The sequence below is a fragment of the Psammomys obesus genome, unplaced genomic scaffold, assembly GCF_907164565.1.
Source record: "Psammomys obesus unplaced genomic scaffold, mPsaObe1.curated_primary_1811, whole genome shotgun sequence".
NCBI lineage: Eukaryota > Metazoa > Chordata > Mammalia > Rodentia > Muridae > Psammomys > Psammomys obesus.
In genome coordinates, this window is record NW_026589732.1 from 13,959,178 (window position 1) to 13,977,638 (window position 18,461).

Genomic DNA, 18,461 nt, shown 5'->3' on the forward strand with positions numbered 1-18,461 from the left:
TGTTCTTCCTAACGCTTGCTATTGATGAAGATGGTGCATGTTTGTATGTTTAATAGAAAGTAAGCATATCATGCCTCAGGACACCTCTTCACATTTAGTTCTAGAGGTCAGAATTTTAAAAGCTACTTTGAATGTAAATCTATTCAACACAATTACCAGAACTATCACTATTGTTTTACTTCCCACCCTGAGTATATCCTGTCTGGAAGAGCTTACACATTTTTATATGCAGCTGTGAAAGCAAAATGCTGTTTAACGATATCTTCCTACATCTGGACACTGTGTGGCTACAACAGGAAACTGCATTCCTAATTCCTAACTGAACCTCTTCCCTAGCACCTGATGGTTGGTCAACTGTAGCCAGGAGAGTACATATAATGTTAAAATACCAAATAAGGCTGGATTTAGGAAAACAGTATGAAATATCAACATCCCGTCCTTCAGATTGGTCAATGTGTAATCCTTTGGGGTCTATCATTTAAAAGATATGTTCATGAATAGGAATCAAGGTTGATTCCATGTCTTTCTTTTCTTAGAATTTCAGAACTACTGGAGGGATGAAGACTCATCAATGATGAGATTTTAGTGGAAAGAAATATGACAAACTCATAGAATGAAACCTTTGTCAGATTTTTATCTGATATTTCTATTTAAAAACTCAACGCTGGCTGTTCTCACAATGAGGCACTGATATTTATGAGTAAAATAGGGGACGGTACTGTACATGATTTGCGTATGGTAAAATTTCTACAGGGTGCTTGTGTAGGTGATGTAGAATCCACCGGGAGGGATAGGGACCTTTACACCAACCTTACCTTTTCTCCAGAGTTGTCTTTAGCTGTCGGAACTTGCCAGGTGATGTTCGCAGAGTCTTGCTGCTCCTCTGTCGTAGCCTGGATGTCATTTGGACAGCTGATCCGTGGAGCCTCCACATCTGACCCAGAAAAACAAAAACAAAGACAAAAAAAACCACAACTCAATTAAACATCCTTGACATTTACCTCTAAGTTATTCTAAAAAGGTGGTAAAAATCTGGTTATATAAATATTTTATAATTTTAACATGCTGATGACCAGTTGATTAGCACCACAGAACTACTTTGCAGAATTTATCCTGTGTGGCTTAGGAGCCTTTTCCTGAACTGGCCCTGCTGTGAGGCATACATTCTCATTCCATTGCTGGGAACTCATGCTCCACGTGGGATTGGTGTTAGCCTGGGGAGCTCTGGCGTCTACCCTGCACTTGAGCTTTTGCCTGGGTTCTTTCCTTTGCTTGCCTTAATGCCTTCTTCCCCCATACCTCAAGAGCAGCTGCAGGCCTTTTCATCCTATGCTCAAAAGCTGCCCCTGGCTCTCTCAAGCCACTTGGCATGCTTCCTCCCAGACTCTTCATAGCCTCTGTTCTTCTGCACCAGAAAACACAGCATGCCTGTGGAACGGAAGTTTCTCCCCCCATTTATTTGAAGAAAAAGAATATTTCCCACCCTGTTGCTTTATTTAGTGCCTCGCAGACAGTAGGAACTTGGTCAATATTTTGTTTTCTTTTTTAATGAAACAGGAATAAATGGAAGAAAATGAAAGCTTACTGAAGGCATGCTTGAAAAAAATGGGTCTATCAGTCAGAATTAATTAGCAGTCCTAGAATGTATTATTAAACAAACAGTAAATCAAAGCTAATGAGACTTTTTATAGTGGAAAAGTTTACACACTACAAAGGCTGAGTTGAGCCTGCTAACATTATGCAGGTCCACACGGTGATGTCAGGTTCTTGTTATGGGTTAGAATCCATCTTTTATCCCTAAATGATATATGAAGTCTGCTAAATGGTTATACCTAAAATGCCTATGTTGTGTCTCATCAAATTACTTCTCTAGAATTTTATTCAATTTATACTTTCTCCTACGAAGACGTCCAGCTGCATACTATAATCTAAAAAGAAAGTATTGCAGTTTTCATTCATAGTTAACTAATGAATTGGCTGGATTTGAAATTTTATATATTTATTTTCTCCCCATCTCCTAAGGCATGGTTGCTTTTCTTTCTGTAATGTGAATCAGACTAATGTTTTTTGATACAGTTTCTCCTTCTCTGGAAATTTAAATTTTCCTCATTAATTCTGCAACTTAGAAGTTTTCCTCAGAGAAGACAAAGTTTGTTAGTCCAGCACCCAAGGGCTATCAGGAGGCTAAAGATCCTGATCTTTTAGGGAAACTTTTTCTGAAGTAGGAAGTAAGGGAAGAAAGTTCTTCACCTCCTCTCCCCTCAGCTTTTGGTTCCTTGATCTTTCAGTCTCTTTGGTTTGATCAGCTGAGATATTCATTACTTGTTTATTCCAAAGGTATTCTCAGTTTTATACTTCTAATTAGTGACATTTCAACAATATCCAGTGCAGTTCTTATTTTTCTATTTTTCCCTCATCTTCTGGAACACACACACACACACACACACACACACACACACACACACACACACACACACACTTTATTTCTGAGGACTATACACTATTTTTTTTTTGAATTTTATTTTTTTCTTATCAGTTACATTTTATTAACTCTGTATCCCAGCTGTGTCCCGATCCCTTATTCCCTCCCAGTCCCTCCCTCCCTCCCTCCCTCATCTCCACCGTGCCCCTTGCCAAGTCCACTGATAGGGGGGACCTCCTCCCCATTCATCTGATCCTGTTTTATCAGGTATCTTCAGGACCGGCTGCAAAGCTCTCCTTTGTGGCCTAACAGGACTGCTCCTCCCTTGGGGGGTGGGGAGGCCAAAGAGCCAGTCATTGAGTTCCTGTTAGAAATAGTCCTTGTTCCCCTCACTATGGGAAGCCAATTGGTTACTGAGCTACCACAGGCTACATCTGAGCAGAGGTTCTAGGTTACATTCATACATGGTCCTTGGTTGCATGTCAGTCTCAGAAAAGACCCTGTGCCCAGATAAATTTGGTCTTTGTGGAGCTCCTATCCTTTCCTCATCAGACTAACTCCCCTTCTTTCTTATGATTCCCTGTACTCTGCCAAAGGTTTGGTCATGAGTCTTTGCTTTGAAAACACTGCTAGTTAGAGTCTTTCAAATGCGCTCAGTAGACTCCTGTCATATGTTCAATGAGCATCCCATATGTCTTTCTAAACGAGGATTGATAATCTTACCCCATGTCCGCTCTCTTGATTATCTTTTTTAGGTGTATAGATTTCATTATGTTTATCATATCTTATAGGTCTATATAAGTGAGTATATACCGTGTTTGTCTTTCTCCTTCTGGGATATTTCACTCAGGATGATCTTTTCTAGGTCCCACCATTTGCCTGAAAATTTCATGATTTCCTCCTTTTTGATTGCTGAGTAGTATTCCATTGTGTAAAAATACCACAATTTCTGTACCCATTCCTCCGTTGATGGACATCTAGGTTGTTTCCAGGTTCTGGCTATTACAAATAATGCTGCTATAAACATGGTTGAGCAAATATCCCTTTTGTGTACTTGAGCAAACTTTGGATATATACCTAGCAGTGGTATAGCTGGGTCTTGAGGAAGCACTATTCCTAATTGTCTTAGAAAGCGCCAGATAGATTTCCAGAGTGGTTGACTATACACTATTTTTACGTCTTAGAATTTTTCCTTGTTTTTAGCAGTGTTTTTCACCATGGGATAAACGATAATGTAATAAGGTGCAGGCATCAGAGTACATGTGGCTATTACTCCTTTAAGCTAGTTCAGTCTCATCTGCATTATATGCATGAGACATTCTTCAAAGATGTCTGTTTCCCCACAGTACCTCTCAGCTGATCTCAGCACTGGTATCGTCCTCATTTTCCCATTTCTTCTGTCATTCTCTCCCAAGTGGATTTTTATAAATTCACTTTTTTGAACCAGAACCCTTCCTAGTACATAACTGGTTTTCATCTCCCATTTTACCATGGGCTCACAGCATAACCCACAGAGGGGTAGCCCTACCGAACACTCATGTGCCTTATCGAGGAATTTGCTTCTTCTCCCACGCAGACACCTACCTTTGCACACAGCTGTCTGAACTTTGGCACTCCATTTCCCAGATGTGGCACATCTCACTTCTCTGACTCCAGATAAAATGTATCCCTGGCGGCAGCTTAGCTGACAGGTCATCCCAGGCTTCGCTGGCTGCTTGCCACAATTGGGTGGAGATATGATGACACCCTTGGGCTTTTGGAAGGTGGCACAATGACGTTCTGTTTCAGAGAAATGACAGTATGTTATTTGGATTCCCCCAAATTAGAAATGACACAGATTCCCTTTATCTCATTCCCAAATATAACGGTGCTACCTTAGATTGACAACTCACCCCTAAATGACTGTGTACGGAACTATCTCTTTGGTTATCTCTTGTTTAATTTGCTTGTGTTTTGTTTTCTTTATGAGATAGGGCCTCATGGAGCCTGGGCTGGCTTCAAATTTGCCATGCAGCCAAGAATGACTTTGAATGTTTCACCTTCCTATTTCTGCCTGCTGGGCAGTAGAGTTGATGGCATGAACCGCAACACCTGGTTTTATGTGGGATCAAATGAACTGAGCTATATTCCCAGACCTTTATTTATTGTTGTTGTTATTGATATTCTAGCATTGTATCAAAACCTTGGAAGTCTCTAGCATTTTGCTGATTCTGACTTTTATCGTCTGCTTCAGGAAACTTCATTTGCTGTTGATGACATGAATGCATTTGAAGGATGAACTGCATTCCGTCTTTCATGGATTCAGTGATGTATTCATCAATTGATTTTATTTTTATCAGCTTTTGGGGTCTATTTTTAGGTGAGTATAGTTGAGAAAATAATAATGGATGATGATGTATTCTCTTTTCCCAGTTTCTATAAAACTGTCTTGTTTTTCCACGATAGTTGCAGGTTTATGGTGGACATTATTTTATGTGTCCACCATATTTTATGTATTTTACCTGCGTGTTTGTATATGTACCATGTGCATGTTTGTTCTTGCAGAGGTCAGAAGAGGACATCAAATCCCCTATTATATACTAAGTAAAACTTTTTCTTATTTATTGTAATGAAGCAGTGAGTTACATTTATGAATTTCCTCATTTTAAACCCTTATTGAATATCTAGGATAAAATATGCTTCTATGGGTAGAATATTCTTTTGGATATAGGGTGCTTATATTTGTTATTAGTTATATATAAAGTTAGCTTATAGTTTCAGGGTTTCTGTTGTTGTTGTTGTTAGCAGTTACCAAAACAATAATAGATTAATGTGAATTAGTTTTCTAACCAAATTACATAGTATGGGAATTACTGCCCTTTCAAGGTTAGGAAATGTTAGTAGGATGGCTCAGATAAAGGCACTTGCCACCAAGCCTGATGGCATGAGTTCAGTTTTTGGAACCCACAGGAGGAAGAAGAGAACCACCCCATAAAACCTGTTCTCTGACCCCCCCCCCCATGTGTGTGCTGTGAATGAGCCCAAGCATGTGCGTGCTCACACACAGTCTAGATGAGTTTAGTATTTTTTCTAATTTGAAAAAGTCTCCCTTCAGTCATTTATGGAGAGATGATTTATACCCTGATAGTATTTTTGCCAACTTTTATGAGTGACTTTTGTCTGCATTTCTGTTTTCTTTTTAAAAATCACTTAAGAATGTGCATCCCCTAGAAACCACAGGCAGTGTGAACAGCTTTGTATGTAGTTTTCTTTACTTTGGAGTTAAACATTCAGCTTTTGAATTTTTTTTCTAAAAATAACTTTAAATTTGCTGGTTCGCTGTAACGTCCTTTCAACAAGGTGAGAACAAATCATACTCAACAAATACAATGATTAGAAAACATTTGTTTTTCTAAATATCCATTCATTCATTTAAATTATTCTCTCTCCCTCCCTCTCCCTCCCCGTGTGTGTGTGTGTGTGTGTGTGTGTGTGTGTGTGTGTGCATGTGATCATGCATGCATTCACGCACGCCTTGGCAGCTGAAGCTATACACGTCAGTGAGCTAGAAAACTGAATTCAAGGTTGGAGTATTCTTAACAACGAGAGTGTATTCTCGCTCTGTGGAGTGTGGTGGAGTTAGGGGATTATGACTGGGCACATTGTTGTGCTGAGCTGTGCCTGGAAGAGTGCCTAATGGGGGGGCACTTGAAATTTTGCAGCTGTCATCTGGAAAGAAAGGACAAAAAAGGCTAGAAGGCTTAGAGCGACTTAACAATGCATTTGAAAATGCATCTACAGTACCATGTGTATGCATATGTACACGCTTATCCATATGTATCAAGACCATGTGTTCAGTTACAGGTATCTTCAGAATCCTAGACAAATGAACTGCTCAGATCTCACACCTCTGGCCACTTACCCACACACCGGGGCTCTGCAGCATCCCACTGGGCATTTCCTTGACATGTAAGCTTAGCACTTCCTTCTAATCTGTAGCCTTCATTACAGGTAACCAAACATATGGTGTTGTAGGACATTTCCACAGTGGAGCAGCTGATGTGGCCGTGTTTGGGCTGACGGAGATGTGGGCATGTTCTCGCTGTAGAAAATGTCAACAATTATATTTTACTGAATACAGAGAGAAGAGGAATTTGTTACTTTAATAATGGCTTTGTCTTATAAACAAGGCAACTTCCTCTTAAGTGTCAAGAGATAAATATTGCACCCTCATTTTTAAAATTGTGGGTCCTTACTAACCTCCATTTTATTTGCATAACTATGATGCAGTCTGTAGCCCATGGTGGGGAATTTAAAATGTGTGAGTAGTCTAGCTCTGAAGAGATGACAGTCATAGGCTAGGGGTGGCTTTCAAAAAGAAGTACCTGCAGCCTTCAGTTGGGCCTCTGCTATAATTTTTCCAGGCTATGTTCCAAAAGAAATTGTTTTTCTCTTCTCGGGATAGAAACTTGATCAGCTTAGTTCTTAGACTTGGGGCTACATCCTGGGCTTTTCAATAGTTCCAGCTTTTGCAAAACTGCCCAATTTCTGTAATCTTAAATTCTAGTAACTTACTGTCTGATAGTCAGTATACTCATTTCAGAGTTTCCTCTTCTTTCTCCTCCTATACTCATCACAAAACCTCATTCTTAGTGCTAATCTTGAGTAATGTCATAATATAGCTTGTGTCCACCCGTGGTAGCAGAGCCTGTGAATTGCTCACCCAGTAGCCATTCTTTGCAGCATAATATAGCATCATAATGTGCCAGTCATATTTCCCCACTTCACTGCACTTAATAAGAGCCAATGTTAAGAGCTGAATTTGAGTGAGACTTTCCAATTGTTGGGGTGCTATTCTGTTTTCCCTTTCCCTTATTTTTTATTTCACAAATAAAGGCATGAGAGAGACTACGCCAGCAAACTGCTATGTATTCACCAGCACTATAGGAAAAGTACGATGCATTACGATGATGGTTTAGGTACAGTAAAGGAACTGTAGTCTCTGATGAGCATGGGATTCTTCCACCGGCTTTGGGTTATCTATGCTGTCTTCCTTTTAGATGAGAGCGTAACCTTGAACCAAAAGGTATTGGTATTCGGAACTTTGATAGGACACCAAGTCAAATTCTTTCAATGCAGCACCTATTCATCCTTTATCAATTCTCTATGGAAAGACGCTGAATAAAAAAGGCCTCACAAAAGAGCTAAGCGCAGTTTGATTGCAGATAGTACTGTGCAGCAGTACTGATGTTTGGAAATCAAGAATATGGTGAGGACTCCAAGTGTATTTCTATGCACAAGCTAGTTTTTTTTTTTTTCTGGCAAGAATGTGTATTTGTTTATTTTGAAAAATGTGAAAGAATAGGATAGAAAGCTCATTCAAAATATTCAAGTTCACATTCTACTTAAGTTACTGGAAGAATTTATTCTGTGGGAACTCATCCAAATTACATCAGTTGGCAGAGCATAAATATTAAATGAATTAAATATAAATTTCAGATTTATTACTCCCTAAAGAAAATTCAAGAATTAAACGAGAGGGTAAATATGAAAGCCTGTCTTCTGTTATCACTAGGACAATTTGGCCTGAGGTCAACTATTAATAAATACATATGAAAATATTCTGCCTGTTATCAAATGTGTCCATCATGCATAGTATCATTCTTACTGCTGGCTTGGCTTAAAGCGAGATAAATTCCTATGATTGAAATGTATAAAATGGAAACTCATATAACGCAACTGCTTTTAGTTCAGTTAAAAAACCAAAAAACTCAAAAACAAACCACAACTTTCCAAACCTAGGTGAAATGGATTTGTAACATCTTTTAGGGATGTCTAATTTGTGTTGGTGTGCCAGATATATGCTATATTGATTCTCAGTTGTTGTTTTTTAATACACTTTTATTGCTCTCAAGGGAAAAACAAAGCAAACATAGTAATTTCAGTCCATTTAACAACAATTTACAGTCTTTATTCAAGAGTGTGTATTTATCCCATTTTCTTTTTTCAAAATTTTTATTAACATTAAAATTTTTTTTAAATTGATTACAGTTTACTCACTTTGTATCCCAGCTGTAGCCCTACCTATATTCCCTCCCAATCCCACCCTCCCACCCTCTCTCATCTCCTCCCATGCCCCTTCCCTAGTCCACTGATAGGGGAGGACTTCCCCCACTTCCATCTGCCTATCAGGTCTCATCAGGACTGTCTTTCATAGTCTTCCTCTGTGGCCTGGTCAGGCTGTTCCCCCTCGGGGGAGATGAGCAAAGAGCCAGCCACTGAGTTCATTCAGAGACAGCTCCTGCTCACCTTATTAGGGAGCCCATTTGGAGACTGAGCTGCCACAGGCTACCTCTGTGTAGGGGGGCTAGGTTATCTCCATGAATGGTCCTTGGTTGGAGTAGCAGTCTCAGAAAAGACCCCTAGGCCCAGATATTTTGGTTCTGTTGTACTCCTTGTGAAGCTCCAGACCCTTCCAGGTCTTTCTGTCTCCCACTTCCTTAAGATTACCTGCACTCTGTCCAAAGTTTGGCTATGAGTCTCAGCGTCCACTTTAATAACCTGTGGGGTAGAGTCTTTCAGAGGCTCTCTGTGGTAGGCTCCTGTCTTGTTCCTTATTTTCACCTTCTTTTGATGTCTATCCCGTTTGCCTTTCTGAATGGGGATTGAGCATCTTACCCAGGATCCTCCTTCTTGCTTAGCTTCTTTAGGTGTACAGATTTTAGCATGATTAAGTGAGTATATACCATGTGTGTCTTTCTGCTTCTGGGGTACCTCACTCAGGATGATCATTTCTAGTTCCCACCGTTTACCTGCAAACTTCATGATTTCCTTGTTTTTAATTGTTGAGTAGTATTCCATTGGGTAAATGTACCATAATTTCTGTATCCATTTCTCCATTGAGGGACATCTGGGTTGTTTCCAGATTCTGACTACTACGAATAAAGCTGCTATGAACAAGATTGAGCAAATGCCCTGCTGTATACTTGAGCATCTTTTGGATATATGCCTAGGAGTGGTATAGCTAGATCTTGAGGTCGCAATATTCCTAATTGTCTGAGAAAGTGCCAGATTGATTTCCAAAGTGTTTGTACAAGTTTACATTCCCACCAGCAGTGGAGGAGGGTGCCCCTTTCTCCACATCCTCTCCAGCATGTATTGTCACTTGAGTTCTTGATCTTAGCCATTCTGATGGGTGTAAGGTGAAATCTCAGGGCCATTTTGATTTGCATTTCCCTGATGACTAAGGATAATTTATCTCATTTTCATAGGTACACATTTAATTACTAGATTCAACTTACAATTTTTTTGTTTCTCAATTTACATTTGTTTTAAAGAAATTCATATACAGTTGATTTAGAGACTAGCAACTTACTCTGATATGACCATGCCACATTGTGTAATGTATCGAATCTTCTACTCTGTAATACACAATTATTATGAGCAGATTATACACCAGTTAATAATTTAGAAAAATGTCTAAAATTGGAAAATATATGCAGGAACCCGGTCTTGTGTTATAAGAGAACTGTCTATAAAACAGACAATGACAGATGTACTGTTGGTCTCGTCTTAAAGATGAATATTATTTTTTTTCCAGATATATGTTTCCTGTCAATCTCCAAATTGTGCTTCTGTTTACTACTAGAAATAGTGAAAATCTGATGTTAAATGTGGGCATTTTGATGTTGAAACCCTTTCCTCAGGAAAAAAAAACCTAGCATTCCAGTGTTTAATTTACTGCACTGCTAGGTTTTAGCTAGTTGTTCTTGAAGCATGACCGAAGACTCCCTTAGTGGTTTTGAATGAAACACATGATTCAGAGAAAATTAAAAATGATTGTGAGTGCTTTATGAAGGGGAAATAAGTGCTCCACTAAGAGGAACCAAAATGAGGCTTGTCCATCATTAAACATTACATAAAATTGACAGTGTAGCATAAAAGATTTTTGCTTTCCTGGCTCAATCTTAGATTTTTATAAAAATATGACATAATGAAAATTATTCTTTGTTCCTTATGTTATACCTGTAAAATACTACTTCTCCATCTGCCCAACCCCCCAGAACAGAAGCCAGCCTTGCCCAGTGGAAATATCACAGACTCCCAAACGCACCATTATTTATGAGCCACTAATAAAGCCACAGTCATGCCCATGGAACTGCTTACTGCTGCTGATTTCAAGGTGCATTCCAATTTTACAGACACGAAAACAGAAAAATAGATTTTAGATTTGATGAAGCACAGTATATGTTTTGTTGTACTGGATCTCCAGTAAATCTGTAAGTTATTGATAACATGGCAGAGGACCTGGATCTTCATTCAGGAAAGGTCTATTTAAAGGTGAGCTAGGTAGTGGCTTTGGCAGTGAAGATGCAGGGATTTTAGGACAATCCATAGTCTTGCCAAATCTTCCATATTGTGATCAATATGTCTCTATTAGCATAGCAATTGAAGTTACATAAAAGAGAACAAACAACTTTTTCTTTTAATGGGTGGTTCATTCAGGCCTCAGCATATATCTTTACTGTTGTACATAGTATGTTTATCAATATGCATCTTTGTCAAATTGAAATTTTCTTTTACCAGAGTTATAACTTGTGATAGAGAGGAAAAAAAATACATTCTATATTAACTCTATATTAACAATGCTGTATTAACAGTCTAGCAGTTAATCAGCAGTGCAGATGGCTGTGGTAGGCGGTATTGTAACAGGTTGGTCAAGCTAGAAATACATTGGTCAGAATCCCTATTGTAATCCCAAGTCAGGTTTAGTCCGAAAAGAAGCCTGCACTTGCTTTGGAAGGCAAAAGTATAGCGGTGGTCCTTATAGTCAGATTCAGCAATGGATAAATGCAAGGAGGCCCAGTGCCTTCCAACTTTTCCCTACTTGCCTCCATGTTCTTATTGATAATCCTGGTGACCAATGGTGGCCCATGTTCACTTCTGGCTGAATCACAGGGGCATGGCTACACAGAAGACAAGATACTTTTAGACTCCCCAGAATGTGTCTGAATGCCTGGTGGCTTTCACCTCTAAAGCTTGACAGGCCTGGGATCTCAGATTGAGTCATGAGGGACTCCCTGATGTAGACTTCTCTTCTGTCCTTTCTAATTTCAGTTTCTTTCCAAAATTGTGTAGGGTTTGACCTACAGAATATGTCACTAGCTTCCTTGAGTGACCCTGACACAGCTTAAGAGCTAGAATGAGAAGACCTTAATGAACACTCCAGGGCCAAGCCTCTCGGACTGAAGGGTAGATAAGAGATGAGGGTTTATGCAGATGAAGAACAAAGGCCGGAGACAAGGCTTGCAAGGGAACAGCTTTCAGAGACGGTGCTATACGGGCTTTTATGGCTTTTAATGTAGGACAGAATGTTTGGGCTTAGATGATGGAAGGCACGGAGGCAGGGTCAGGACCTGTCCACTCCACTTTTCTTCCTTGAGGACTCATAGGTAGAAAGTTAAAATGTCAGTCTTCTTCACACAGAACTGGTAACTTCCAATAACTGGTGACTTCAAGGAAAATATTTCAGATGTGGTCTGAACAATTATCTCAGTAAGGATGTGTGGGTTTTACTTCTTGACAGAAAATGACCTTCCTTTACTATCACACATCTCTGCTGGCTTGTGAGACTGGAAATCAATTTCTAAGTCTTTTCTCTCAGAATCCTAAAAATGTATTCTCTAGACATTTCAAACACTCAGTAAATAGCCTCAGGCTAGCTAGACCCTCTCAGAGGTAATGTTATTTGTAACTAGGAAGCCAATGTTATTTTGTGTTTTTCTGGAGCATTCAGATATGTCCCTAAGATTATTTCCAGACATCAGTCTGTTTTTAATATTGTTTTCCTGGCATGCACTAACTGATTTTAAACCAGATCTAAAGGCTTTGGTTGTGCATATTTATTTTCAGGATTTCACCTTGGGTTAATATTCTTTGATCTTTTGTTACTGTTATTCCTCAATTCCACTCACTCTCTGAATTCCTAATAAGAGAGGAACATTTCTAGTGGCTAGCCTTCCATCGCATCATTTTTTTTTTCAGAATTCTTTTATCTTTGAAATTATTCTCTACTTACAAGGGAATTTCTCAGGTTATATTTCTCAGTTTATTAATTTGGCTTTTAACTATGGTTTCATTAAGTAAATAGTTTTGATATCCCCCCTTCTCACAATAAGGAATCTTATTACTTTTAGATTTTCCTTCAATTCTTTGGAATCCTACTCTTACTTTTTTCCATTTTTATTAATAAATTAATTCAATTTACATCTCAATCAAACGCCTCTCCCTCCTTTCCTTCCAATTCCACCTTTTCTTCCACATGCTCTCTCCCTTATTCCTCAGAATAGGGAAGGCCCCCCCCCAACCCAGACACCCCAGCTCATCTATTCCCATGAGGACTGAGTTCTTCTTTCTCCCCTGTGGTCTTTTAGGGAAGTCTCATCAGGGGAAAGTGATCAAAAACAAGGTAACATAGTCCATGTCAGAGATATTCCCCACTCCACTAACTAGTGGGATCATACGAGGCCTAAGATGACCATCAGCTACTTATACGTAGAGGACTCAGGTTCAGACAATGCGTTGCCTTTGATTGGTGCTTCGGACTCCACAGGCCCCTCTGGGCCCTGATTGATTGGCTCTGATGTTTTTCTTGTGGAGCTTTTGTCACCTCTAGGTCCATTTATCGCCCCTCCCCCTTTTCTAGTGACTTCCTATGCTTTATCCAATGTTTGGCTGTGAGTCTCGGTATCTGTTTCATGCCCATTGCTGGATGGAGCCTCTAAGAGGACAGCTTTGGTAAGCTTCCATCGGCAAGCATATCAGAGTGTCATTAATAGTGATGACTTTCTTTCTTGGCTTTCTTTCATAGGGTAGGTCTTAGGGTTGGGCCTGGCATTGGTTGGACATTCCTTCAATCTCTATTCTACCTGTTCTATCTTTGTCCCTGCAGGTCTTGTAGGTAGAGTAAGTTTTGGATTGAGGTTTTTGTGGGTGGGTTGGTGATGTCCTCTGTCCACTGGGAGTATTGTCTACATAAAGGGTATCTTCTTTAGACTTCATGACTCTTGCTACTAGGAGTCTTAGCTACAGTTCCCCTCATACCCTCCCAGAGGCCTATTCTGAGTTAGGTCTGCAGCTTGTTGCAGAGATGCCGCCATCCACCATTTCCCTTTTCACTGCGGGCCTTCTGCCCTCCCACCCCTAATCTTCCCAGCTCTGATCCCCACCCTTATTTCTCCTGAGCTCCCTCTTCTACCTGTTCCCACTTTTCAACCATTACCTATGTCTATTCTCTTTTCCCTTCAGAGTGAGATTTATGCATCCCCCTTTGGTCCTCCTTGTTACTTATCTTGTTGGGCTCTGTGCATTGTAGAATGTCTATACTGTATTATATGACTAAAATCCACTTATAAGTGAGTACATACCATGTACGTCTTTCTGGATCTGTATTATCTTACTCAGGATGATCTTTTTTAGTTCTACCCATTTGCCTACAAATTTCATGATTTCCTTGTTATTAATGACTGAGTAGTATTCCATTGTGCCACAGTTTCTTTATCCATTGTTCGGTTGAGGGACATCTAGGTTGTTTCCAGTTTCTAGCTATTACAAATAAAGCTGCTATGAACATGGTTGAGCAAATGTCCTTGTTGTGTGGTGGAGCACCTTTCAGGTGTATGCCCAGGAGTGGTATAGCTGGGTCTTGAGATATGGATATTCCCAGTTTTCTGAGAAAGCACCATATTAATTTTTAAAGTGGTTGTACAATTTTGCACTCCCACCATCAGTAGAAGAGTGTTCCTCTTTCTCCACATCCTTGCCAGCATGTGTTGTCATTTGAGTTTTTGATCTTTGCCATTTAAAGTTTAAGATGGAATTTCAGAGTTGTTTTGATTTTCATTTCCCTAACGACTAAGGTCATTGAACATTTCTTTAAGTGTTTCTCCACCATTCGAGATTCCCCTGTTGAGAATTCTCTGTTTAGCTCTTTTTTAATTGGGTTATTTTTTAATTGGGTTATTTTGTTTGTTGGTGTTTAGTTCTTTATATATTCTGGATATTAGCCCTCTGTCAGATGTAGAGTTGGTGAAGATTTTTTCCTGATTTTTAGATGCCTTTTTATTCTATTGATAGTGTGGTTTGTTTTACAGAAGCTTTTCAGTTTCAAGAGGTCCCATTTATTAATTGTAAATCTTAGAGCCTGAGCTGTTGGTGTTCAGGAGTTGTCTCCTGTGTCAGTGAATTCAATGCTCTTCCTCTCTTTCTCCTCTAGCAGATTTAGTGTCTCTAGTTTTATGTTGAGGTCTTTGATCCACTTGGACTTGAGTTTGTGCAGGGCAATAAATATAGATCTATTTGAGTTTTTCAACATGTGGACATCCAGTTAGACCAGAACCATTTGTTGAAGATGCTGTCTTTTTGCTATTGTATGGTTTTGTTTCCTTTGTCAAAAATCAGGTGTGCATAGATGTGTGGGTTTATTTCTGGGCCTTCAACTTAATTCCATTGATCAACCAGTCTATTTCTGTGCCATTACCATGCAGTTTTTATTACTATTGTTCTGTAGTATAGCTTGAGGTCAAGTATGGAAGTACCTCCAGAAGTTTTATTATTGCATAGGATTGTTTTAACTAATCTTGTACTTTTTTGTTTTTCCATATGAAGTTTAGAATTGTTCTTAGAAAGCCTGTGAAAATTGTGTTGGTATTTTGGTTGGGATCGCTTTGAATCTGTAGATTGCTTTTGGTAAGATGGCCATTTTTACTATGTTAATCCTACCAATCCATGAGCATGGGGTCCATCTTTGTATATCTTCTTTAATTTTTTTTTCAGAGACTTGAAGTTCTTAAAGGTCTTTGCCTTCCTTGGTTAGACTTACCCCTAGATACTTTATGTCATTTGTGGCTATTGTGAAGGATATGGTTTACCTAATTTCCTTCTCTGCCCATTTGTCATCTATATATAGGGGGCTACTGATTGTTTTTAATTAATCTTGTATCCAGCCATTTTGCTAAAGCCGTTTTTCAGCTGTAGGGGTTCTCTGGTGGAATTTTTGGGGTCACTTATGTACACTATTATATCATCTGCAAATAGTGATACTTTGACTTTTTCCTTTCCAGTTTGTAACCCTTTGATCTTCCTTTGTTGTCTTATTGTTCTAGCTAGAACTTTAAGTACTATATTGAAGAGATATGGAGAAAGTGGGCAACCCTGTTGTGTCCCTGATTTAGTAGAATGGCTTTAAGTTTCTCTCCAATTAATTTGATGTTGGAAATCAGCTTGCTGCATATAACCTTTATTATGTTTAGGTACCCCTAAAGAAGCCTTGTATCCCTGATCTCTCCAAGACTTTCATCATGAAGGGGTGTTGGATTTTAAAATGTTAAAGTCTTTTTCTGAATCTAATGAGGTGATCATGTGATTTTTTTTCAATTTGTTTAAATGGTGGATTCCATTGATGGATTTCCATATGTTGAACCATCCCTGCATCCCTGGGATGAAGCCTAATTGATCGTGATGGATAATACGTTTGAATTCAGTTTGCAAGTATCTTATTGAGTACTTTTGTGTCAATGTTTATAAGGGAGTTTAGTCTGAAATTTTCTTTCTTTGTTGAATGTGTGGTTTAGGTATCAGGGTGATTGTGGCTTCACAGAAGGTGTTGGGTAATGTTTTTTCTGTTTCTATTTTGTGGAATAGGTTGAGGAATATTTGTATTAGCTCTTCTTTGAAAGTCTGGTAGAAATCTGTGCTAGAACCATTTTTTTTTTATTTTGGGTGGGAGACTTTTGATGATTGCTTCTGTTTTTTTAGGGGTTATAGGACTGTTTATACTGTTTACCTGCTACTGATTTAACTTTGGTAGGTGAAATCTATCAAGAAAATTGTTCATTTGCTTTAGATTTTGCTTTTGAAGTAAGACCTAATGATTCTTTGGATTTTCTCAGTGTCTATCCTTATGTTCCCCTTTTCATTTGTGATTTTGTTAAATTGAGTACTTCCTCTCTGTCTTTTTGTTAGTTTGGCTAGGGGTTTGTCTATCTTGTTGATTTTCTCTAAGAACCAACTCTTGGTTTTGTTATTTCTTCGTATTGCTCTCTTTGTTTCTAATTTATTGATTTCAGTCCTGAGTTTGATGATTTTCTGTTGTCTACTCTTCTTGGGTATGTTTGCTTCTTTGCTTTCTAAAGCGTTCAGGTGATCTGTTAAGTTGCTAATATTGGATCTTTCCAATTTTTTTATGAAGGTACTTAGTGCTATGAACTTTCCTTTTAGCACTGCTTTCATGGTGTCCTATAAGTTTGGGTAAGTTATGCTCTCATTTTCATTGAATTTTAGGAAGTCTTTAATTTGTTTCCTCCACCCTCTGATCATTGAGCAGGGAGTTGTGTCAGTTTCTCTGAGTATGCAGGATTTTTGTTGTTTCTGTTGTTGTTGAGGTCTAGCTTTAATCCATGGTGATCTGATGAAGAACAATGAATTAACTAAATTTTCACGTATGAGTTGAGGTTTGCTTTGTGACCAACTATACGGTCAGTTTTGGAGAAGGTTGTGTGGTACTAAGAAAAAGTATATACTTGGTGTTTGTGTGAAAAGTTCTGTAGACATCTATTAGGTCTATTTGATCATGCCATCTATTTGATTCATGACTTCTGTTAGAGTCATTATTTTTCTATTTAGCTTCTCTCTCAATGATCTGTCCATTGGTTAGAGTGGGGTGCTGAAGTCTCCCACTATTAAGATATTGGATTAATATGTGATTTAAGCTTTAATAATGTTTCTTTTATAAATTCAGGTGCCCTTGTATTGGGGATATAGATGTTCAGGATTGTGGTGTCCTTCTGGTAAATTTTTCTTTTGATGAGAATGAAGTGTCCTTCTCCATCTCTTTTGATTAATTTTATTTGAAAATCTATTTTATTAAATATTAGGATGGCTACTCCAGCTTGCTTCTTGGGTCTGTTTTCTTGGAAAATCTTTTCCAACCCTTTACTCTGAAGTAGTGTCTATCTTTTTTGCTGAGGTGTGTTTCTGAATGCAGCAGAATATTGGACCCTGTTTCTACAACCATTCTGTTAGCCTGTGTCTTTTTATTGGAGAGTTGAGTCCATTCGTATTGACAGGTATTAGTGACCAATGATTGTTAGTTCCTTTTATTGTGATGATAGTATGTTTGGGTACTTGTTTTCTTTTGGTTTTGCTTTTATGAAATTGTTTATATCCTATGTTTTCTTGGGTGCAGTTGACTTTGCTGGCTTGGAGTTTTCCTTTTAGTATCTTCTGTAGAGCTGGATTGGTGCATAAATATTGTTTAAATTTAGTTTTGTTATGGAATATCTTGTTTTCACCATCTATAGTGATTGAAAGTTTTGCTGGGTATAGTAGTCTGGTTTGGCATCTGTGGTACATTAATGTCCATATGACACCTGTCTAGACCATTTTGGATTTCATAGTCTCTATTGAGAGGTCAGGTGTGACTCTGATAGGTCCACCTTTATATATTACTTGCCGTTTTCCCCTTTCTGCTTTTAATATTTTTTCTTTGTTCTGTAGATTTAGTGTTCTGATGATGTGGCAGGAGGAATTTTTTTTCTGGTCTAGTCTATTTGGTGTTCTGTAAGCCTCTTATATGTTTAAGGGTGTCTTTTCCTTTAGGTTGGGGAAATCTATGATTTTCTTGAAAATATTTTCTGCACCTTGGAGTCTGAAATCTTCTATTACATCTATTCCTATTATTCTTAGGTTTCTTCTTTTTATGGTATCTTTGATTTCTTGGATGTTTTTGTGTGAGAAATTTTTCCATTTTAATATTTTCTTTGAGAGATGTATTAATTTCTTCAATTGTATTTTGATGAGATTCTCTCCTCCATCTCTTGTATACTGTTGGTATTGCTTACCTCTGTGATTCCTGATCTCTTCTCTAAGTTTTCCATCTCCAGGGGTTTCTCAGTTTGTGTTTTTTTATTGATTTTATTTCTGTTTTCAGGTCTTGAACATTTTTATTCATTTCCTTCACCTGTTTGAGTGTGATTTCTAGTCTGTCCTTGATGGTCTCTGT

At 38.5% G+C, this 18,461-nt stretch overlaps 1 protein-coding gene across 1 annotated transcript in view; it reads right to left on the bottom strand.

The window, feature by feature from the left end:
• The window catches only part of Svep1 (sushi, von Willebrand factor type A, EGF and pentraxin domain containing 1), a 199,822-nt gene that overhangs the window by 111,196 nt on the left and 70,165 nt on the right, over positions 1–18,461 (bottom strand). Inside the window, exons 6-8 of the mRNA XM_055605403.1 lie at positions 6,324–6,503; positions 4,007–4,201; positions 816–934 (exon numbers count right to left, since the gene is read on the bottom strand). Of these exons, the coding sequence (XP_055461378.1) occupies positions 816–934; positions 4,007–4,201; positions 6,324–6,503 (494 nt within the window). The remainder of the gene's footprint in view (positions 1–815; positions 935–4,006; positions 4,202–6,323; positions 6,504–18,461) is intronic.